Source organism: Panulirus ornatus, chromosome 11, assembly GCF_036320965.1.
Source record: "Panulirus ornatus isolate Po-2019 chromosome 11, ASM3632096v1, whole genome shotgun sequence".
NCBI classification, from domain to species: Eukaryota; Metazoa; Arthropoda; class Malacostraca; order Decapoda; family Palinuridae; genus Panulirus; species Panulirus ornatus.
Genome location: NC_092234.1, coordinates 49,377,359 through 49,400,057, shown reverse-complemented (window position 1 = coordinate 49,400,057; position 22,699 = coordinate 49,377,359). Strand labels below are relative to the sequence as shown.

The 22,699-nt window shown below is 37.5% G+C and overlaps 1 protein-coding gene and 1 long non-coding RNA gene across 8 annotated transcripts in view; one reads left to right on the top strand and one right to left on the bottom strand.

Moving 5' to 3' along the window:
* The window catches only part of LOC139751498 (coronin-1A-like), a 126,619-nt gene that overhangs the window by 94,534 nt on the left and 9,386 nt on the right, over nt 1-22,699 (top strand). The window contains exon 12 of one of the 7 annotated variants that reach the window (XM_071666962.1): nt 11,575-11,614. The exons of the other annotated variants lie outside the window; for them this stretch is intronic. Coding sequence (XP_071523063.1) covers nt 11,575-11,614 — 40 coding nt within the window. The remainder of the gene's footprint in view (nt 1-11,574; nt 11,615-22,699) is intronic. 7 annotated transcript variants of the gene reach the window in all.
* The window catches only part of LOC139751501 (uncharacterized), a 62,334-nt gene continuing 56,396 nt past the window's right edge, over nt 16,762-22,699 (bottom strand). The window contains exon 3 of the long non-coding RNA XR_011713353.1: nt 16,762-17,655. This is a non-coding gene — a long non-coding RNA (uncharacterized lncRNA). The remainder of the gene's footprint in view (nt 17,656-22,699) is intronic.

Genomic DNA, 22,699 nt, shown 5'->3' with positions numbered 1-22,699 from the left:
GTTAACGAGGTAGCGTCAAGAACAGAGGACTGAACCTTTGAGGGAAATCCTCACTTGGCCCCCTTCTCTGTTCCTTCTTTTGGAAAATTAAGTAACGAGAGGGGAGGATTTCCAGCCCCCGTGCTCTTTCCCCTTTTAGTCGCCTTCTATGACACGCAGGGAATAGGTGGGAAGTATTCTTTCTCCCTTATTATTATTATTATACTTTGTTGCTGTCTCCCACGTTAGTGAGGTAGCACAAGGAAACACGAAAGAATGGCCCAACCCACCCACATACACAGGTATACACATAATCGCCCACACACGCACATATACATAACTATACATTTCACCGTATACATATATACACATGTATATGTACATATGCTGCCTTCATCCATTCCTGCTGCCATCCTGCCACACGTGAAATGGCACCCCCCCCTTTCCCCGTGTGTGCATGAGGTAGCGCTAGAAAAAGACAACAAAGGCCACATTCATTCACACTCAGTCTCTAGCTGTCATGTGTAATGCACCAAAACCACAGCTCCCTTTCCACATCCAGGCCCCACAAAACTTTCCATGGTTTACCCTAGACGCTTCACATGCCCTGGTTCAGTCCATTGTCAACACGGCGACCCCATTTTTCTGTTTATAATACTAAATACTCCATGTCCCCTACTTATAACTTCGAGCACCACATTACTTACCTTTGCATTCAGATCACCCATCACTAATACCTGGTCTCATATTAAAACTGCTGACACACCCACTCATCTGCTCCCAAAACACTTACCTTGTGATCTTTCTTCTCATAACCAGGTGTACAAACAATAGTATTCACATATATCTCACCATCTAATTCCATCTTAACACACATCATTCTAGAATTTACTTCTTTCCACCCTTTTGCGCACTCCCACAACTCTTGCTTCAGCAGTGGTGCTACTCCTTCCTTAGCTCTTGTCCTCTCGCCAACCCCTGACTTTACTTTTAAGACATTTCCAAACCATTCTTCCCCCTTTTTGTTTGACCTTTATTTCACTCATATTCAGAAGACAGGTTTCTTTTCTCAAACATACTACCTGTCTCTCCTCTCTTTTCATCCTGGTTATAGTCAGAACAGACAGGTTTCCTTTCTCAAACATACTACTTGTCTCTCCTCTTCTTTTTATCCTGGTTACATACACACCCATGTAGACACCCCAGCCAGAGCCTTCGAGGAGGATGAGCTCTCCCTATTTGGCTCCTTCTTTTCCATCTTTTAGAAACTGAAATACAAGAAAGGAGGGTTTCCAGCCCCCTTTTATTGCCTTCTATTACATGCATGGAATATGGAAGTGAATTCTTTCTCCCCTACATATATATATATATATATATTTCTTTTCTTTCATACTATTCGCCATTTCCCGCGTTAACAAGGTAGCGTTAAGAACAGAGGACTAGGCCTTTGAGGGAATATCTTCACCTGGCCCCCTTCTCTGTTCCTTCTTTTGGGGAAAAAAAAAAACACAGAACACTAAGTGGCACCAGACTTAGACAAGAAAATGAATCCTTTAAGCCACACAGAATGTATACTTCGAACAATCACTGGCTGCCTAATGACTACAAACTCTCAACACCTTCACAGTGAACCAAAGATCCCCTTAGGAGAGTCACACCTCACCATGCTTGGCATTGATTTCTTTAAAGAAAAAAAAAAAGGAAAAAAAGACTCCCACCCAAATTAGAAATAAAAAAAAACATGCCTGTCTCGTACTTCAGTAATTTCTGCTCACAGATTATCCCACCCCAAGCAAAGAGAACATCAACAAAATAACTTTCTTTTTTCAAACGTGATCGCTGTTTCCACATTAGCAAGGAACAAATGGAGGAAGGCAGCATTTGCTCACTTTCATTCTGTAGTACTGAAACCACAGCTTCCTATCCACAACCAGACCTTTCCATGGTTTACCCTGGATTCTTCACACACTGTGGTTCATTCCATTGACAGCATGTTGACATATACACACTGAAATAACCTGGCAGGCACTAAACAACCAAACTCCCAACTGTCTTAAATTCCACCCCTCTAGACACACCCATCAGAAATCACACCCACCTGCTTACACTCCTGACAAACTCCTTTTCAACGTATCCCAGCTAGATCCTTCTTGCCCACGATGCAATAGAATACACCGAGCACTTAATTACCCTGCACTTAGATGCACATACATCACAACACATTATGACTTATGGTCCCAACCATTGGACATGGCCAATATAGATAAAGGGACTCCTGGGGAAGGTAAGGCAAGGTAAATATTTGTACACACACACACACACAAAGTATGTATAAGTATATATATATAATGAAGTTTCTGTGAATCGCAATTTTTGTTATGTTCACTTTGTGGTACATCTTTATCTTCTAAAGTAGACTCTAGCATATTCTCTATTTTCAGTTTTGATTTTTTATAAGATCTGACTTGTATAGATTCTATGAGATGTGATGCATTACATGTGACAGTTTACTGCATGTATACTGTACTGAGCATATTTAGTAGGACTTAATCCTGTATAGATAATGTTAAGCATTTCATTGGTAATTTTCATTCACATTTTTAACAAACTTAAGTTGCAGCTGTCTCTCCTTACAGCAAACATGTCAACAAGATTAGTGATGTGTTGCATTCACTGTTGAATGTGTAGTGGACTTCAGTTGGCGAGTGTTTATATGTTATGTGTACTTCTGCCTATAATAAATACAGTGCTGTTTCTAAAGTGTCAGTTAATCTAATAATGACAGAAATTGCTGGTACGCTATATAATTTTCTAAAGAAAACACATAATCATGCATCGACATTGGGTTGCTTGCACCTTTATAGTGAGTCAGGTCAATTACATATTATTGGCAGTAATCTTGAATGTATTCTGGTATGCATTCCCTCAATTAACTTTTCCTTATAGGTATGAACTTTCTTGTCATATCTTTGAGGAAGCACAGCTCATCTCCCACCAAATATGGTATTAGTTAAAGAATACTTACTTGGAGGTCTGATAAGTTTCACCCATTATGCTTTAAGCTTGTGAACGATACACACTAACAACTTCACATATTTTTGGTAACTAGTAATTTATTGTTGTTAGTTATTTAGCCACTGGGAGTCCCTTCAGGATGCAAAATGTGCTTTAATTGTTGAAATATGTGAAGAGGAAATGATAAATGAAAAAGAATCCTCTGATGCCCTGGCAAAGCTTCTGTCATTTTTTAACTTACCCCACAAAAAACGTGCAAGATTTTTGGGGGGAGATTATTCTAGTTATGTATAAAAGAATGTAAGAATGGATTTGTGGTTGAAAGCCATTAAAGCTACAGAATAATTATGAAGATTCTAAAAATCATGAAAAGAAATTTGCTGCTGTGTGCTTATTTCTGAGCATTGTGACGATAGTTATTTTACTAAATATGAAATTTCTTCCTTTTCATCAGATTACTTTTAATTTTATTGAACCAAATATATCTGGTGTTTAATACTTCCACTGTTAAGATGCCATGTAGGAATTTTGTTTGTTTGTACAGCATTGAACTTCTTGGAAGTACTGTTCTTATAGAGCAGAGGTACGTAGATATTCGGATTGAGTCTTTAATATTGATCAAATTGTTAAGATACGAAAAAGATCTCAGGATTGAAGGCTGTATAACAACTCATGAGGAACAGCATTTTTATGTATACAAGAATTATATAGCAGTTGTGTATTCCATTCATTCATGTCCACTGCACAGGCTACAGTGAATTCCACAGGGCACTAATTATATTGGCTTGAGTGCATTGCAAGAAAGCTCTTTTATTCTTCAGATTTTGTTTAAGTAAATGTTTTTATTAGTAGTACTTAGAAGTGCATATTTCTATCACATGGGTGTAGCCTGATATTATTTTCACAAATAATTTATTTCCAACCAACTATGCCCAGACATATTTTTGGGTCACTTTCTCCTTTTGTTACTCCTGTTGATTAAATGGGCATCTCCAGTAACAGGGGAGTGTCATGGCATGTTGCCAATGAAACTGAGAACAAAATTGATAACATTATATTAAAGGCTCCTTTTATCAGAACTTAATCAAGAAAGTCAGCCATTTTCTTTAAAACTGACTTCAGGACCAGGTTATACTACTTTTTTTATTATTACCTATTTTATAATGATTAAAGTGTATAGGTAAACAGTAAAGCATTTATAGATCAGTAAGCCAGGCAAGGTTCCAAAGGTTGATGATAACTATAGCTCACATATTTTACTGTATTTTATGTGCAGACTACAAGGACATTTGCATATGTGTCAGAATGAGGCTGCTTGGAAAATCATTAAAATGGAAACCTAGTGATTAAACAAAGTAACCACTAACCATGTTCTTGGTTGCTGAGATCTGATCAACTTGGAGTGGGAAGTTGAGTAATGCAGTTTCTTTGCCCCACCATTGATGTACTAATGAACTTGATATTGCCTTTTCTTACAAATGATAGGACTGACCTATCCACAGACATGAACATGTATCCCGTATTGAAGGCTCCCTCTTATTAAAAAGTTAAGAATGGGAGTATATTTGTAATTATGTGGCATGCTTTTGCATGCTTAGTTGGCTGTTCCTGTTGCTACCTCACAAAGGTGGGAAAAGGCAAACAGGTATTAAAGAAAAAGATCATTGTAGTCATAATTCATTATTCTTTGGCTATACTATTTATGTGGTTGATTTAAGGAAAAGGCTTAAAGATACAGCAATCCGAGATGAATGCATTTTAGTTCATGTTCACTGTTAGCATGGATGTTGGTGACTGTTTCTGAATTAATATTTGCTAGCCATATGGTGAGTGTTTCTGAATCATTGTCTGCTAGCCATATTCTAAAGAGAAGATTACAAGGATGCAAACTAATATCTCTTGTTAGGTTTGCTGGATAGGAAAGCTAATGGTGGTGTAGCTCATGCCTTGGACAGAAATATTTTATAAATGAGAGATTACATTTGTTGAGTGTAATTTGCAGGAATGAGGGTAGCCGTTCTATCTTTACAATTTTTTTTCTGAAGTTTTGGTATCCATTTTGAGGACTAATGATCGAGATATCTCAAGATTAGCATAACAACATTGAAGTTGGCAAGATGACTTTTTTCTTCCTTTTCAATGGATTCTTCCCTCCTGATTACTGAGGTCTCAGTAGCTAGTTAGCTTGAGTTGTTGAGTTGATTAGCATGGAAGTGTAGCTTCCATTTAAGTGATTGTCCAAGCTGTCCATGTCTTAACACATCAGTTTATTGAGATAAGCATTCCTTATACAAGTCTTTTTTTTTTTAATTTCAAATTGCCTTATGTTCATACTGTCATTAGTGAACCTGTGTGTGATAATTTATTGGCTTATTTTATCATTGATGATATCTTACATTGCAAGTTTGTTAGCTTCGTCTTGGTAGACATTTATCTTTCTTGCTGTCTGTCTATATGTCTGTCTGCTTTGCTCTTGGTCTGTCCCTGCCTTTCTCTCTTCCTCTGTTTTCTTCCCTCTCTGTCTTCCTATTTCTCTTTCATTATTTCTTTTTGTGTGCAGTGCTTCTCATATTTCTTTTTCCTCAGTAATTGCTCTTCCTTTTTCTGTCAGTGAAGGAATCTTTTCTGCCTACAGGCAATTGTGGTGGTGTATGCCATGATCATATTTTGTTTATTTTGACTGGTTATTAATTTTTGATTATATTCAAACCTGTATCCCACTAAATAGTTTGCAACATTCACAAATCATAATTTATTACATATTTTAGTGTTTCATTCATTTTCTTGTGCATCCCCACCCCTTTCACTATACTCCTGTGCATGCCAGGTGAAAGAAGTGAAAAAGACCAAATCAGTTTATAAGACAAGGATGAGAAAGCAAGTAAACTGGTATGTAGAGAAAATGTCACATAACATTACGATAATGCGGTATATATCTTGGATGCAAATGTTAGACTTTGGTATGTAATACCTGACAACTAGAGAGTGTGTTTGTGCAAAGAGACCATGTTTATATGTTCCTGATGGTACCTGACAAAGGTGTGCAAGATGGTAATGTATATATAAAGACCAAAAAATATTTCAAAATGGAACTTACTAAATCTAGACCTCCGCATTATGTTCAAGCTTCACATATATTCTCTTTGCACGCTGGATTGATTTATGAGTGAGGCTTGCATCTTTATTCCACATCCCATTGTCAACCACAATTCATTGGTGGTAACTCCTCAGAAAGCTTCTGTTGACGGATTTACAGACTGTCATACCAAAAATGTTTGTACTGAATATGTCTTGTGAATGTTTCTGTTATCTTTCATCTGACCTATGGTTGTCCCATTGTGAACTTCCTTCACTAGCCCATCTCTTGTGTTTACCTCATGCACACCCCACACTTCTTTCTTCTAATTTGAGAGGTTTTTCGTACTAGAGAAGTTTTCATATGTAATTGCCTTACCTGCCCTACAGCAGGGGTAACAGGAACAAACAAATAATAGCTTCATTTGCACACTTTCACTCTACAGCAGTCATGTATAATCCATTGAAACCAGCAGTCCATTCACGGCTATAAGCTCCATTAATTACACTGACTGCTTCTTATGCCTTAGTTCAGCTCAATGACTGCCCATCTCTTACACTATCACAATCAATCCTTTGTACTCCCTCTCCTTCCACATGCTCCCTAAATATACTCAATCTTGACCCTTCTCTTGCACCCTATTACTCACGTCATCCTCCATTTTTCCATTTGTTGCTACATCCACCATCTAGACTTTTATTCAATGCAATTCTTAATCAGTGTGGGTCAAGTTAATTTAGTCATGATATTTAGAGTAAGAAAAACTTCATGATGTTTCAGCACATTCAAATTTGGAAAGCACTATAATACAGTAACTTCATTTAACTGCAATTTGTGCATTCCTGCCCTTTATGGTCTAGTAAAGAACCCCTAAGTCTACAAAACTGATAATTACAGGAGATACTTGCTGGTATGTGCTGGATCTTACCCATGCTTGGATCGAAGGTAATGATAATAGAAAGATAGAACCCAGAAAACCAATTACATTGTAAATATGCATCATCAATTATCTAATCAATTAACTTAATAACTTTTATGTTAGATAACTGGAAGTAGACACAGCTATGGACTGAACCATAGAGACTGAACAAATACTCTACGAACCATCATATATCAAGGACAATGAAACATACCTCTCTTGCCCACCAAAGTACACTTTCTATTTTAGTGACAGACAAAGGGCTAAACAGAAGCAGGGAAGAACTATCAGAGGAGGAAATGACACTGGCTTCCCTTTTCAGAATGGTGGGGGAACTAAAAGCTATCTGCCAAATTCAGCAGGGCAGAGCATGTTTAACAGAAGCCATGTGATATCCTTTATATTGAATATACAGGGACTGAAATCGCATAAAACAAATAAAATCCAATTTACAAGTGCTGTATTTGCAGCCTGAAGACTTGTGTGGAAATGCAAACATTCTATTCTGGGTGGACCACTCCACTAACTGTGTAATGAAGTGTTGCATATTTGTTGTTGCTTCTCTGGTGTCAGGAAGCTGTGGTGCGATTACAAGGTCATCTGCATATGAGAGAAACTATGTAATGTGGTCTGAAGTGGGTCATGTAAGATGAGATTGAAGAGGGTTGGATAAGGAACTACTAATTGGGAACTTCATTGTATAACTCTATAATGTTTTTAGGTGAAGCCTTTTTGATATATAGGTATATACATACTTTTACCCAACCATGTAGAATATTATTTTTTTTCATTACTGGTTTGCTGTATTTTGCTGCCATGTGTAATGTACCAAAACCAAAGCCTACCATACATCGCAAACTTACATCAGTATTCTTGTTTTTCTTTTTGTCTTTAAAACATCCAATGTTATTTTACTCTATTTCAGTCTGTTAAGCTCTTTTAGTTAGTGTATAAGCCCTAAAAGAAAGAGTCTTTGCTTGCCAAGGATGGGATCGTGTGAATAACCTTTACAAGTAAAACATGAAAATTTTAGGTAAGGTGATTACCAGCCACCAGCAATTGTATACCCATGGCCTAGACAGATAGCATCCATTTCTAACCAGCCTTCTCTGTGTCAATCAACCTTGTCATTCCAAAACTTATCCAAGAAAAGCATTGTTTTAGATTGATCACTTGGTTTGTGGTGGTTCTGTGAGGTAGTCGGTTTGTGATACTGGTTGAAATGTACATTCCTTTTTGTTTAGCTGAACCTCTGAATCCCTGATGCAGGATGCATAGTTTTCAGTTTAGTTTTCTTTTCAAGTTTTACTAATTTTGCTTTTCTAAAGATCACTGCCTAGATAAATCAGTGTAGTCATTATTTTATTTAATAAAAGCCAGTATAAAAGCTTTTTCAACAAAACTACCTTTTTATCAAAATCTTCCTCTTCCCATTTATTTATCCACCATTTCATTTGTCTCTCTTTGTAGAGTATACAAAAATATTTGTGCTTAAAGCTATTAATACATTTGGATCGAAGTGACCCATGTAGTATCCTCAAGCATGTGCTGTAATTGTTCTACATCTCTGTACATTCACCTGTACTCTCTCCAATTGCAAACTGCAGCAGTTTGTGTTCTGCAGTTTAGACATAGTTTCAATTATTTTCTATGGTTATATCCTTTTATTATCATTATTATTAGATTTCAGAAACCATTTCCAATTTAATGATGAAGCTAAGCTTACATGGAGAAAATGTTAAAGAAATACTGTTTAAGTGCTTGCTTAATCTGTTATCATATACTTTCTCCCACATACCTCATTACATGATATAGATAAGACATATGATAGCAGTTGTAGGCAGTTACAGCAAACTATATATTCCTAAATTCACCTGAAGTAGGAACTATTATTTAGGGATGTAGGATTCATACTCCCAGATTCTAATCTTAGAAAATGCACATGTATGAAAGATTATCCTTTAACCTTGTAGGCAGTACGGACATACCAGTTCATCCACAAATACTCATTGCCCATAAGGATTGATAAAGTAATTGTTCAGTATCTTCATGGTGTAAGTTGTGTTCTACATCAATTTGGAACTTGCTTCCTTACATGCTTAAACACATTCCTACAATTCCTTCTTCAACAGAAGTGCCATCCACTACTTATGCTTTTGTCTACTTACTAATACCGACTTTACCCGTCAGACATTGCCAAACCATTCTTCTCCACTTCCCTAGATGTTACTTTCACTCAAACCCTAAACATCCCCGTAGATGTTCCCAAATCATTCTTCCCCTTTTCCCGTGAAATTAGTTTCACTCGAAGTCTAAACATCCAATTTCCTCTCCTCAGAGATTTTACATATCTCTCTACTTCTTTTCATTCTGGTTACAGCCAATGCTACTAAAAGCAGTGAGTTTTTCTTGAGACTAAGGTGTGTTTGTGAATAGGAAGAGAGATGGGAGGATGAGTGGTTCAAAGTGAAGTTGGCTCTTTGGAAAGGATGTGTGATGTCACTATGACTGTAAAATCTTTTTGGATGGGGTCTTGGATTGAGGGGTAGTTAGTGGTCTGTTGGAGGTGGGGGGGGGGCCTAGGGAGTGAGTCAGCTTCTGTTTCCATATGACACTGCTCGGGTGGCAGACTCCAGTGAGACACTACAAAAGCTGGTTTTGGAGTTTGGGAGAGCGAGAGAAAAAAGTTGGGAGTTAATGCATTAAGTTAATTAGATGAGAGGTGATAGGTTGGTTGGAGTGAGTGTTTGATCCGAGAGAACCTAGAGGATGTGGAGCTTTAAAGATACCTGGGAGTGGACATAGCAGTAAATAGTCATGGGAACTAAACCCATAGTGTGGGTTAGGGGGCTAAGGCCCTGGGTGCATTGAGGAATGTGTTGAAAGAAAGGTTCCTGTTTGCAAAGGCAAAGATGGATATTTTCGATGTTATAATAGTCCCAGTGATGTTGTATGGATGCAAAATGTGGCCTTAGATAAAAAAAAAAGTATGGAAGACGGTGAAGGTGTTGGAAATTAAATACTTAGGGACAGTTTGTGGTGAAAGATGGTTTATTAAAAAGTGAAAATGTAAGAGATAGGTGTGCTAGTAAGAAGAGTATGGTTTAAAGAGCTTAAGAGGGTGTGCTGAATAGGTGTGGACACATGGGAAGGAGAAGATGAATGAGAAGAGGCTAAGAGGGTATACATGTCAGGAGTAGAAGGAACGAGAAGGGAAAAACTAAGGATAAGATGGAGGAATGAAGTGAAAGATGTTTTAAGTGATTAGGGCCCAAATGTCCAAGAAGTTGTAAGGTGTGCAAGGGGCACAGCAAATTAGAGCAATATGGTATACAGGGAACGATATGCTCTTAATGGGCTGAACCAGAGCACATGAAGCAGTATAGGGAAATCATGGAAAGATGTGAGGGGTTTGGCTGTGGACTGGGGGGCTTTGGTTTCTGTGCATTATTTATGAAAGTTATAGATTGGATGGATGTCATTGGGGCAGTTCTTTGTATTTGTGACACCATGTCACAGTGCAAGAAACGATAGACGCAAAGAAGATATAGATGCTGTCAGTGACTAAACCAGGGCATGTGAAGCAGCCAGGGTAATAGATGCTGTCAGTGACTAAACCAGGGCATGTGAAGCAGCCAGGGTAAACCATGGAAAGGTCTGTGGGACCCGGTTGTGGATTGGTTGCTGTGGTTTGGTGCATGACACTCTACCGCTGAAGAATGGATGCGAGTGAATGTGGTCTTTTTTATCTGTTCCTGGGACTTCCTCACTAATGTGGAAAACAGCAATCATCGTCTGTTCTTGGTGCTACCTTACTAATGCAGGAAACAGCAATCATGTATGAATATATATATTGTTTTTGTATATGTTTGTATGTCATTACCAATTTTTACTGTATGGGGAGGGAGTTTTACACTCGTATCTTTCATACAACTTTTTAATTTTCTGTATGCTGTCTGCTTTAACCATGTCTTCATAACTTTGTACTTCCTCATCTTTTTCACTAAGTTTCATGGTTAATTTCAAGTTATATCTAGTGTGTATGTGTCCTTCAGTTGACAAAAATTATTTTGAGTTAATTTACACCGAATGGTTCACCTATGGTTTAGGAAATTTACTGCACAAAAAAGTTCTTATCCACATGACTTAGCTGATTTGTTACCCCAAATAGAAAGAATGCCTTTCATTTATTTTGCGTAGTTAATGTGGGCTATAGTTATTACTTCCTAACCTTGCAAAGCAAAATTCTTTTTCAGTCTTCAAAAATGAATGTTCAAAAAATAGGGAATTACAAAATGCCTGCCATTAATATTTGAAGGATATAAATATTTCAGGATGGTATGAGATGTTCTTGAAATTCACTAGGGTGTAAAAATTACTTGTATATGTTACGTGGATATCAGTAGTTAATTTAAGCTGCTTCATTTTTACTTTTAGAGTGTAGTTTTGCTGTTGTACTCTTGAAGGTACAATTGTATTTACTAGGGAGAATGTGTCTGTTCTCTTGTGGAGATCAGCAAACTTTACTATTACATCCTCATTAACACCGAAATTCAATCGGTTTTTGTTACTTTCTAAACGGCAGTCCAACCCCAATGAATCGCAGGAACCAGCTGCAGAAGAAGGTGATCTGTAGGCTAAGGTTGTCCCAATGTCTTGCTGCATGGATGGAAATGCTCCTAGCTTCTTATTATCTCTGCTTAATCATCAGAAGATTATGTTTCAGTGGGAAATAGATAACTATCAATTCCTGCAAATTATTCATTTATGCATCAGTAACTGTAGTTACCAAAAAGAAATTTTTTTCTTGCCTGTCATGCTAGCGTGAATGTTTGCTAGGGAGTAAATACTAAAAATGGTCATAGACCTCAACAGTCCAGTAATATCACTTGCAGATAAGCCATTTTCTCATTAATTATAACAACCCATATTGCATGTGTTGTACAGTGCCTGTGAGACAGGAGCAGCTGGTCAGTGTGGTTAGGTGTGTGCTCCATTGTATACTGGTGGAGTATATTTGGTCTTAACCCATATATTAATTTCCCTTTTGATGAATCATTCCTGTCCATTCCAATGTTTTTTCAGGATTATACATAAGATACAAGTGTCACAGGACTCGGCTGCCTGAGGGTACACCATCAATGAAAATCATCTTTAGCATGGCTGTATCTTCATCATTTGATGAAAGGCAGTTCTTGCTTCAAAGGGGAGTCCATCATTTTCTTGCTTCTAATTGAAGTGCAGCTTTGAAGCTACAGAAGCCCAATAAAAGACATGGCAAGGTTGTTTAAAGGAAAAATAGTAATGATAATGCAAGGCATGTTTCCTAAAAAAAATTTTCTATGTGAATAATTATTCAATTATATGACAGCAGGACCCCTTTTATGGGGCTTCTGCAGTTTTGAAACTGCAGTCCAACCAGATGCAGGGAAACGATGGATTCCTTTGGAGCGTGAAGCTCCTAAGTGATACTCTTTCTCGTTCACTGATGTGATACAGCCTCACCAGATGTGACTTTTCCCTGATGGTACACGTGTACCCTCAAGTAGGCGGAGTTTGAAAATACTTGAAAATGGATATGTTGATGCATTTAAAGCTGATAATGGATATGTTGATACATTTAAAGCCTTCTTCAAGTAGATGGTTTAATCCACTTTCCTAGCGTGTGCCATATATCAAGAATGTTCCTCCTAAGAAACTTTGAGCATGTTATCATACTAATGTATTATGATTTAAAAGTAAGATTATTGTGGCAGTGTTGATTAAAAGAATTTTTAGAAGTTCAGTGGCTCAAATTTGTGGATTAAGTTATGGCCGAATATGAAGACCATCCACTGATATAGTTTTCTAGGTTTGGTTACTTTTAAGCAGTGTGAACAAGACAGACTTAAATAGAATATGATGATGAAAGCAGCTTAGCTTAGGTTAAAGTGGTTGTCATAATAGTTTATATAATTAGTCCTGCATTTTCAAATTATGTGAATAATTATCGTATATGGGGTTTGAGGTGGTGTGATCAAGTAAGTAATGATACAGTAGGGGAGATGTTTTGTAATGAGTGTTGTTGAGAGAGTAGAAGTGTGTGTGCTGAAATTGAGTGAGAGCGAGTGAGGAAAGGTTGACAAAGAGAATATGTGTCGTAAGTGGAGGGAACAAAGAGAATGGGAAGACCAGACTGGAGATGGAAGTATTTATTTATATATTTATTTTGCTTTGTCGCTGTCTCCCGCGTTTGCGAGGTAGCGCAAGGAAACAGACGAAAGAAATGGCCCAACCCACCCCCATACACATGTATATACACACATGTCCACACACGCAAATATACATACCTATACATCTCAATGTACACATATATATACACACACAGACACATACATATATACCCATGCACACAGTTCACACTGTCTGCCTTTATTCATTCCCATCGCCACCTTGCCACACATGGAATACCATCCCCCTCCCCCCTCATGTGTGTGTGAGGTAGCACTAGGAACAGACAACAAAGGCCCCATTCGTTCACACTCAGTCTCTAGCTGTCATGCAATAATGCCCGAAAACCACAGCTCCCTTTCCACATCCAGGCCCCACACAACTTTCCATGGTTTACCCCAGATGCTTCACATGCCCTGATTCAATCCACTGACAGCACGTCAACCCCGGTATACCACAGATGGAAGTATGTTGTTAAAAAGATTTAGAGCGATCAAAGCCTGAACATTTAGGAAGGCGAAAAGCATGTACGGGATAGTGTGAATAGGAACGATGTGGTATACTGGGGTTGAAGTGCTGTCAGAGGGCTGAACCAGGGATTATGAAGCATCCAGGGTAAACCATGGAAAGGTCTGTGGGGGCCTGGTTATGGATACGAAGCTGTGGTGTTGGTGTATTACAATTAACAGCTAGAGAATGAATGTGTGTGTGGGTGTGGTCTTTCTTCATCTGTTCCTGGAGCTACCTTTCTAATGCAGGAAATGGCAGTAATGAAGGTGTAGCACTACTGAAGCTGGAGTTGTGGGAGTGTGTGACAGTGTAAGGAAGTAAATTCTAGATTGGCATGGGTAAAACAACATGGAAGGCAAGAGATGGGTGATTATTAGTGCTCATGCACCTGGCCATGAGAAGAAAGATCATAAGAGGCAAGTGTTTTGGGAGCACCTAAGTGAGTGTGTCAGCAGTTTTAGTGTATAAGACCAGGTATTAGTGATGGGTGATTCAAATGCTAAGGTGAGTAATGTGGTAGTTCAGGGTATAATTGGTGCACATGGGGTATTTAGTTTTATGAATGGAAATAGTCTTTAGAATATATGGTGCTAGATGCACCGAGAAGTTTTTATCATTGGTGTAAGGTGTATGTAAGAGTAGGAAGAGAGGAGAGTGAATGGTTCCCAGTGAAGGTTGGTCTGCTATAGGGGTGTGTGATGTCACCATGGTTGTTTAATTCATTTGTGGATGGGGTGGTGAGGGAGGTAAATGCAGTCTGTTGAGGGCGAGAGGATCTTGGAAGTGAGTTAGTGGTGGCTGACGCATGTGAAACTGCAGAAGTTGGTGACTGTGTTTGGAGAGTGTGTGAAAGAAAAAAGATGAGAGTAAATGTGAATAAAAGCAAGTTTATTAGGTTCAGTAGTGCTCTGGGTCAAGTTAATTGGGATGCAAGTGAATGGAAATAAATTGGAAGCGAGTCATAGGGTGGGTGAGGGGCAAAGGTTCTGGGTGATGAAAAATGTGAGGAAAGAGAGAACATCATATCATAGAACAAAAATTAGTATGTTTGAAGAAAATAGTAGTTCCAACAATATTATATGGTTGCAAGGCAGGGGCTATAGATGGTGTTGTGCAAAGGAGGGTGGATGTGTTGGAAATGAAATGTTTGAGGATAGTATGTGGTGTAAGGGGCTTTGATCGGGTAAGTAATGAAAGGGTAAGAGAGATGTGTGGAAAGAGAAAGAGGAATTTAATAGCATTCCTTACAATTCTTGTACAATAGGTAGTGTATGTGATGTATGTTGCATATCCAGGAGGTTGATTTAAGATTACTCAAAGGTTAGTTCGTTTTCTTAGGTTATGCTCAGGACCATTATTCTGTTGGTGGTAATCCACTCCATTCTCTAATGGTATTTGAGGCCTGATTTAGCCTCTTCTGGCAGGCCTGTTGTGTTGTGTTAGATTTCAGGAAACTTATCAAGCAGCAGTAAATTGGTGTCATGATACCCCTTTGATGAAGTGTTAGATTTCAGGAAACTTATCAAGCAGCTGTAAATTGGTGGCATGATACCCCTTTGATGAAGTGGAAAGCATCAGTATGCTCACAACAGCATTCAAGCCCAGTACTCTTTATCTTTTCACCGGATGATTGCATCCAACCTGTTATGTATATAGTTAGGAGTCGTATTCCTAAAGTAGCTGGAAAAGTGACAGTTGCTGTATCTTGAGCCAGGAAAGTGGTGCATTCAAGGAAGAGTATAAGTTAGAAAATTGTGACAAAGTTTTACAGAACATTGCCTCTTTAGAATCTCCCAAAATTATTAATTTTTGTTTTCTTACAACTATGTTTTTTCAGGTGAAATATTGTTTGTCTAACACTGTTCAGATTTTTCTAGTCAGCAGATTATGCCTTTTGGGGAAACCAGGGATCATATTTTTAACAAATTTCCCCTCTCATCTTTATAGTTATCCTTATATTGAAATCCCTTTTTCTAGCAGTGTCTGGATCTTCAAACTGGTAATCTGTTGTGAAGAGATTATGATTTCAGTTCTACTTTATAATGTGGGGATCAAACAGTTTTTATTATTTTACCTCTTCGGAATTTAACTGCTTCGATAAAATCTAATTTGCATTAAAATCTAAATTTTGTATTTTTAAAAAAATAGTGGAGTATGAGTGAATTAACAAAATATAATTGAAAATTACAACATAATGAATGAGTTGATGTGAAATAAAGCATTAACTTCATGTGTAATGTGGTAGCTACATGGTGTTGCCTCAAGGTGGAGTGAGTTGTCATACAACAACAAACCCTTACACCCAGTTCTTCACAAATGTTTAAAATAATCAGTTTATGATGGTTTTTGTGGTCTTATTTTGTCTTTTTCTTCATGCATCTACCATAAATGATTGCTCTATAACATATACCAACCTTACCAGGCTCTGTCTGCAAGAAGTTACACCACTAGTCAAAAGTCATCTTTTACCGTGGGGTTCACTCTGTTGACTTATTGACACTATGCCTCTCCATTGATGCAGCATTTTTAGTGTGTAAGGCAATCAAATAAATCCATTTTTTACTTTAAAGACATTACTTTCCTTGCTCTCCTAAGGGTAGCACTCTTGTATTATTATCTTTATGCTTAGAAACAATATCTAAGGTTACAGAGCAGCAAAAAATTTTCAAAAGATTGTACTGTATCACGATCATATATGGAGTTCCACACTCAGCAAGAGCCATATTAAGATAGAGCAACCCGTGGCTGCTGCGATACTTGCCTTATGGGCAGAAAAACTGCTCAGGGATCTCAAAATTTTATGACGAGGTTGGTCATATGGTGTACTTTATGTGTGTATACTCATAATTGGTTTTTTATGATGTGGGTAACTGGAGCCACAGTACACCAGATTTTAAATCTTAAACCAAAATCACCATTACAAAGCAATGAATAATATGTAGTGAAATGAAACAACACAGTGTTGAATTAATTTGTAACTTAAACACAGTATTGTACTGTACTTGTTTCAAGCCTGCTTACTTTGGATCTCTGTGGCTCATTGAGAATGAGTTTGGGAGATACCAACGGACAATATAATAAAACTGTCTCGCCCCATTGCAAAGGGTGGCTGTGACCTTGTTAGTCATTAGGAGCTTGTGGAGGGTCTTATTGCCTTAGGGTAAGCACAGGGTAATTCACTCAGATTTTTACGTTCTTCACAGTTTGACACAGTCGCAACTTCCATTTCTTGATATTTATTTTCAGCATTATTATTATCACTCATGGTGCTTCTGTTCTTATTGTCTTGTCTTAGTTTCACTGCTAGTACCAGTTTGTGTGAGTCTTGTTAAAAAACACCATGGTCATAAACAGTAAGGTATCAGATCACTTTTTCATTATCATCTACTAAAATTATGATTTTAGTGATTGTTCATGAAAAAGTGATCAAATTTATGTGCTGCTTGATGGAGATTGTTGATAGACATCAAAATCATCATCACTTGTCTATGGTATCAAAAATGTTTTTATCATTAGAGTAATATTATCTCTATAATTTCATCAATTTCTGTGTCTTTTAAGCCACACTTTCTGTGATGAATTGAGGCATTCTGATTACATACCACACCTTGTCGTAGTTTGGATTATCCTTAAGTGATAATAAACAGAAGTTGAGGAAAACAAAATCTAGTGCCACACATAGCTGATGCTTATGTAGGGGATCTTGTAGAGCAGACAAAAACATTGAATGGTTCAAGTACTGCTACCCCATTTTTTGATTTCCTTTTGTGAGTGCATAGTCAAGGAAAAAAGTTTTAACGAAAAAGGGGATTTATTGTAGACATCATATTAGCAACACTTGCAAGGCCTTTCTCCTCTCATCTTTTTCTGGCCAGCAGATGTCGTGTGTTAACCATTATTGGCGATTGACTCCACCTTGCAGGTACAGTACAGTACAGTAAACAAGCTGTTGGAAAGGCAGAACATTAGTACTAGCTTACTGCAAGTGAAATTACTTGGTTTTTGAGCTTGTTTACTGTTTTTGCATTCACTGTTAGGTACACAGTCATCCAAGCAAAATTTTTTTTCTTCTTTTTTTTACTAAGAATGGCAGATTGTCATTCCAGATTAATTCTTGTTGACTTTAATAGAACTTGAAGTTCTAGTGTATGGTAATCCTAAAAAAATGCTGAAGATTGTGACGTGAACTCGAACCAAAGGTAGATTTTTTTTCATTATAGCTACCCATAGATTTGAAGCTTTGGTCTGTGCAATCATACTGTATTCAAGTAATACAGTTTTATTGAAGCTTTGGTCTGTGCAATCATACTGTAGTCAAGTAATACAGTTTTAATGAGACAGTGTTTAAGGCTGTACGATGAAAAATGCACGAACGTTTTAGGACTTATGGTGATCATGGAAATTCTGTCATGTGTTAACCTCTCTTTTAAATCTTAATTAACATATTTCATAAGGAGAGAAGTGTATGTAAGGTTTGTCATTTATTCTTATGTAGTCTATGAAAATGAAAAAACTGCAATAATATACATTAACCATATTGAGGAATTTCAGTCAGTTTGATGCTACATGTATTATCACAGATCGGTAATATTTTATTTCTGTCTGAAACTTTAGTAAATCTGGTGTAGCACTTATAAGTTAAATCTCTTTATATATGAAGAAGATTGGAAATGTTGAAACGCAACACCTCAGGCTTTTTTTATTTATCTAGAAAACAGTTTTAAAGAAAAGAATGTATTTGCATAATATTAGATGTTTGCCAATATGTAAACTAATTCTTCTGATGTGCTTTGCTACCTGGATGTGTGGTTTGCATGACAGTTTCTCCCATTGATTATTGATGCTGCTATTTTCTCTACTGCATTTTCCTGCTTATGAAAGTGTCTTTGAATTCCAGTAGAGTTTTTGAAGCTTTATTTTGTACATGTTAACTCCTATAAATACAGATTATAATTTTGAATCTTTAAAACTATCATTTTTCTCCAGAGGAAGAATCATTAATTATATCAATGTTCTTTAAAATTACAGATCCAACAAGGTGAAGCATTGTTGGAAAATATGCTGACCATAATTATTTGTTTTTTGTTTTTTGTATGTAAAGCAGAGAGTCCTGCTTGTGTATGTATCATGAACACTAAGCACATTCAGAGCATCCTTTCACTCAAAAAATTTTTCTAACATTTTATACCTTCAGGTATCAGAAACTAGTAATGAATTTGTGCAAATCTTTTGAACGATTTGTCAAATACAATAGTTATCTTAAAAGTGAAGCAGTTAGCTCTTGCATGCATCAGGGTATAAAAATGTGATTTCTCTACCCTATTTATTACAGATATGAACAGGATATGTTCTTCTTGCCCTTGATGCTAATCCATCCTCCAGCAAATGTATTTAGGCAAAGGTACTTTGCCTAACATTGTGGGTTCGTCATGGACAAAAATTCCATATCAAGGCTGGGCCATAATTGAAATATGAATAGGTTCATGAAAGAGAAAAAGGAAAGACAAGGAAAAGTATTTGTGAATTTTAGAGAAAGTGAAAAACCTTATATATAAAAAAAAAAAGCCTGGTCATAGTTACTGAGAAGACATGAAAGGGTAGAGAGTTTCAAAACTTCAAGGTGTAAGGAAAGAAACTTCCTCCATTCAAGGTTACACCCAAGTTAACCTTTCCCTCTACCCTACTGAACCTAATGAACTTACATTTGTTCAACAAACAACAACTTACTTCCGAGGCCCCCCCCATCTCACTTTCTACAGACTGCATACCCAACCCTCTCGCCAATACCCTTGCACTGACCTCCTTCACTTCCCCATCCATAAACAAATTGGACAGCCATGGTGACATCAACACCCACCCCTGACACAAATTAACCATAATTTGGAACCACTCTATCCTCTCTTCCTACTCAAACACATGCCTTACTTCCTTAATAAAAACTTCTCAATGCTTCTAGTAGCTTTCCTTCCACACCATATATTTGTAATACCTTCCATGAGACATTTCTATCCAGATCTATAAGTACATATCCTTCTGTTTATCCACGTATTCCTCACATACATTTTTTAAAGCAAACACCTGATCCACATATCCTCTATCACTACTGAAAGCAAATTGTTCTTCCCAATATGATTCTTTTCATCACCACTCTCCCATGCAACTTCCCACTTACACTCAACAACCCATCCTTCATAGTTTTTCTCAAATTTTATGGTTTCCTAGTAGTAGTTGGTAGGAAGCCAACAACCAGGGAGGTATATTACTATTTGCCTGGGTATCAGGAGGGTTAGTGACAGCTGCATAGTGTGTCAGTACTTCAGTGGTTCCCTGGTTGTCAATTTGTACTCCACTGACCCAGTTGGCTGTCTTTTCTTTCTACCTCACCCACACCTGGACTGCTGGCATTCTGTCTATAATCATACAATCTCTCCATGTCACACATAATGCTTAGCAACACTTAACTCACACGGCTCTTTCTTCATAACAATAGATTTAAATGTGGTGAGTGCTGTAAGCCAGCCCTTAGCCCAGCCTTTTGGCAAAATGATATGAGCAATAGATCAAAGTAGTAGGTAGGAACATTAGGTAGGACTATTTGGTAAAAAATATTGGGTAAAAGTAGTAGGTAGAAACATCAGGTAAAGCAGTCAGCAGGAACATTAGGTACAAGCCTCTGCAAACACTGATAGACTTGTCCTCTGCCAGTGGCTGTTAAGGATGAGGCACTAAAAGCTAAGAAGCAGCACTTGAGTTCAATACTTATGGTGACTCTATTGATGTGGCCACCCCTCTGAGGGAGTTCCAGTAGGGATAAGGCATCAGAGATATAGATAGATAGATTTATGGTTTCCCATGATTTCACTCTTTTTCTCACTACCAGTGTTTTTCCCACATTTAATTCTTAATGCAAGCAAGTAGCATTTATTTCACTTTTATGATAATCAAACCAGCATGCAAAATCCATGGTAGCTGTTTTGAGCTTAAAGGCATGTGTATATGATACACACACACGGAGGAATAGGCTCTTGTCCTAAAAAAGCTGCATGTACAATTTGGAAAAATTAAGTTTTAATAAATACATTGTTTTTTATTATATGTTAAGAAGTCATATGAATGTTGTTAAATTCCTAATTGGAGTGAATAGTGACTTTTGTGATATCTTAATTCTCTTATACTGTGTTTCCTGAACTATAGTATATTAGCCTCAAAGGAGGCCCAGAATGACTTAGGGAATTAGATTTCTAAATTTTGAAATGATCCATTTGTAAGTTTACAAAAGAGATGTTGTAAATGTTGTTCTTAGCACATGATGTAAGTTTCAGCAGTATTGCAGGAAATGAAAGTGTGAAAAAGAAAATCAACTTAAAGCAAATGGGGAAGATTTTGCAATTAGCACCCTTTGAAAAAGAAAATCAATTTATAGCAAATGGGGAGATTATGCTATTGTCATCCTACAAAAAAGAAAATAATTGTACAGCAAATGAGGAAATTTTGCTATTGTCACCCCACTTTGAGTCGAGGTAAAGGCAATGGGGAAAATAGGCAGATAACAATGTTTTCATGTTTTGAGAGCAACAAGTTATATGATAATTTAATACAGAAATTTGAGTTGTGAGTGTTCCAAATAAGGATGGGTTATTAGGTTCTTATATTTTTGAGACAGGAATGAAAGGAAAAGAAAATAATAAGAAATATATAAAGAGGTACAGAAAGCAGACATATGCTTACAGTTGATTACTTTAACCCTTTTGGTTTGCATCAAATTTTTTCAGCCTCCTTTCTGTTGAGGTGGGGTAGGGGAACATGGAAAGGTACATAAGAAATGTAAAAACCATTATAGTTTTTTCTAATATGAATTAAGACTACTTTTCTTGGTAAGGAAAAAATATTATTTATCCGATTAGCCAATCCAAAATATGCAAATTGGAGGTGGAAAGGTGGAGTGAAAAAATTTTGAGCAATCGGGGCCTGAACATACAGGAAGGTGAAAGGCATGCAAGGAATAGAATGAATTGGAATGATGTGGTATACTGGGGTCAATGTGCTGTCAATGGACTGAACCAGGGCATGTGAAGCATCTGGGATAAACCATGGAAAGGTCCGTGGGGCCTGGATGTGGACAGGTAGCTGTGGTTTTGGCATAGTACACATGATAGGGTGTGAATGAATGGGGCCTTTTTTTGTCTGTTTTCCTGTCGCTACCTCGCTGAAGTGGGGGGTAGCAGTGCTGTTTCCTGTAGGGCAGGGTAGCTCCAGGAATGGATGAAGGCGAGCATCAATATGTACATGTGTATATATGTATATGCCTGTTGTATGTTGTGTGCATATTTGGGCATTTATGTATACGAGTGCATGGGCCATTCTTCGTCTGTTTCCTGGCACTACCTTGCTGACGCGGGAAACAGCGATTATATATTATAATAATGAATGCACCAAGAACTATCAAAGCCATTATTTTTTCTTGAGAGTCATGCATTTTTAGTTTAGGAAAAACATTATTTATTGGAACGATCAGTCCTAAGCTTAAGCCATGTGGGTGTGATTGTGGGCACCACAGAAGTAGAGTCCCAGGAAGAGGCACGTGACTGTGGTTACTATTGGTTACTGTGGTTACTATTGAGGTGAAAGTCCAGAGCACATTGAAGAGTATTTGGAAGAGATGTCACCATCTGAGGGCAAAGATGGGCATATTTAATGATATAACAGCCCTGACGGTGTTGTACGAATGCAAGACGTAGGCTCTAGGGGAAAAAAGTACAGAACAGGGTGGATGTCTCAGAAATTAAATGTTTGATGACATAAGGTGTCAGGAGAGTTGACTGAATAAGAAATGATAGGATAAGAGAGAGGTGTGGCTGTAAGAGGAGTATTTATGAAAGCTAAAGTTGGTGTGCTGAAATGGATGAGGGGAACTAAGAAGGTACTCATGTTGGAAGTGGCAGGAACAAGGAAAAAGGGAAAACTGAGGAAGTGGAAGGATGTAATGAAAG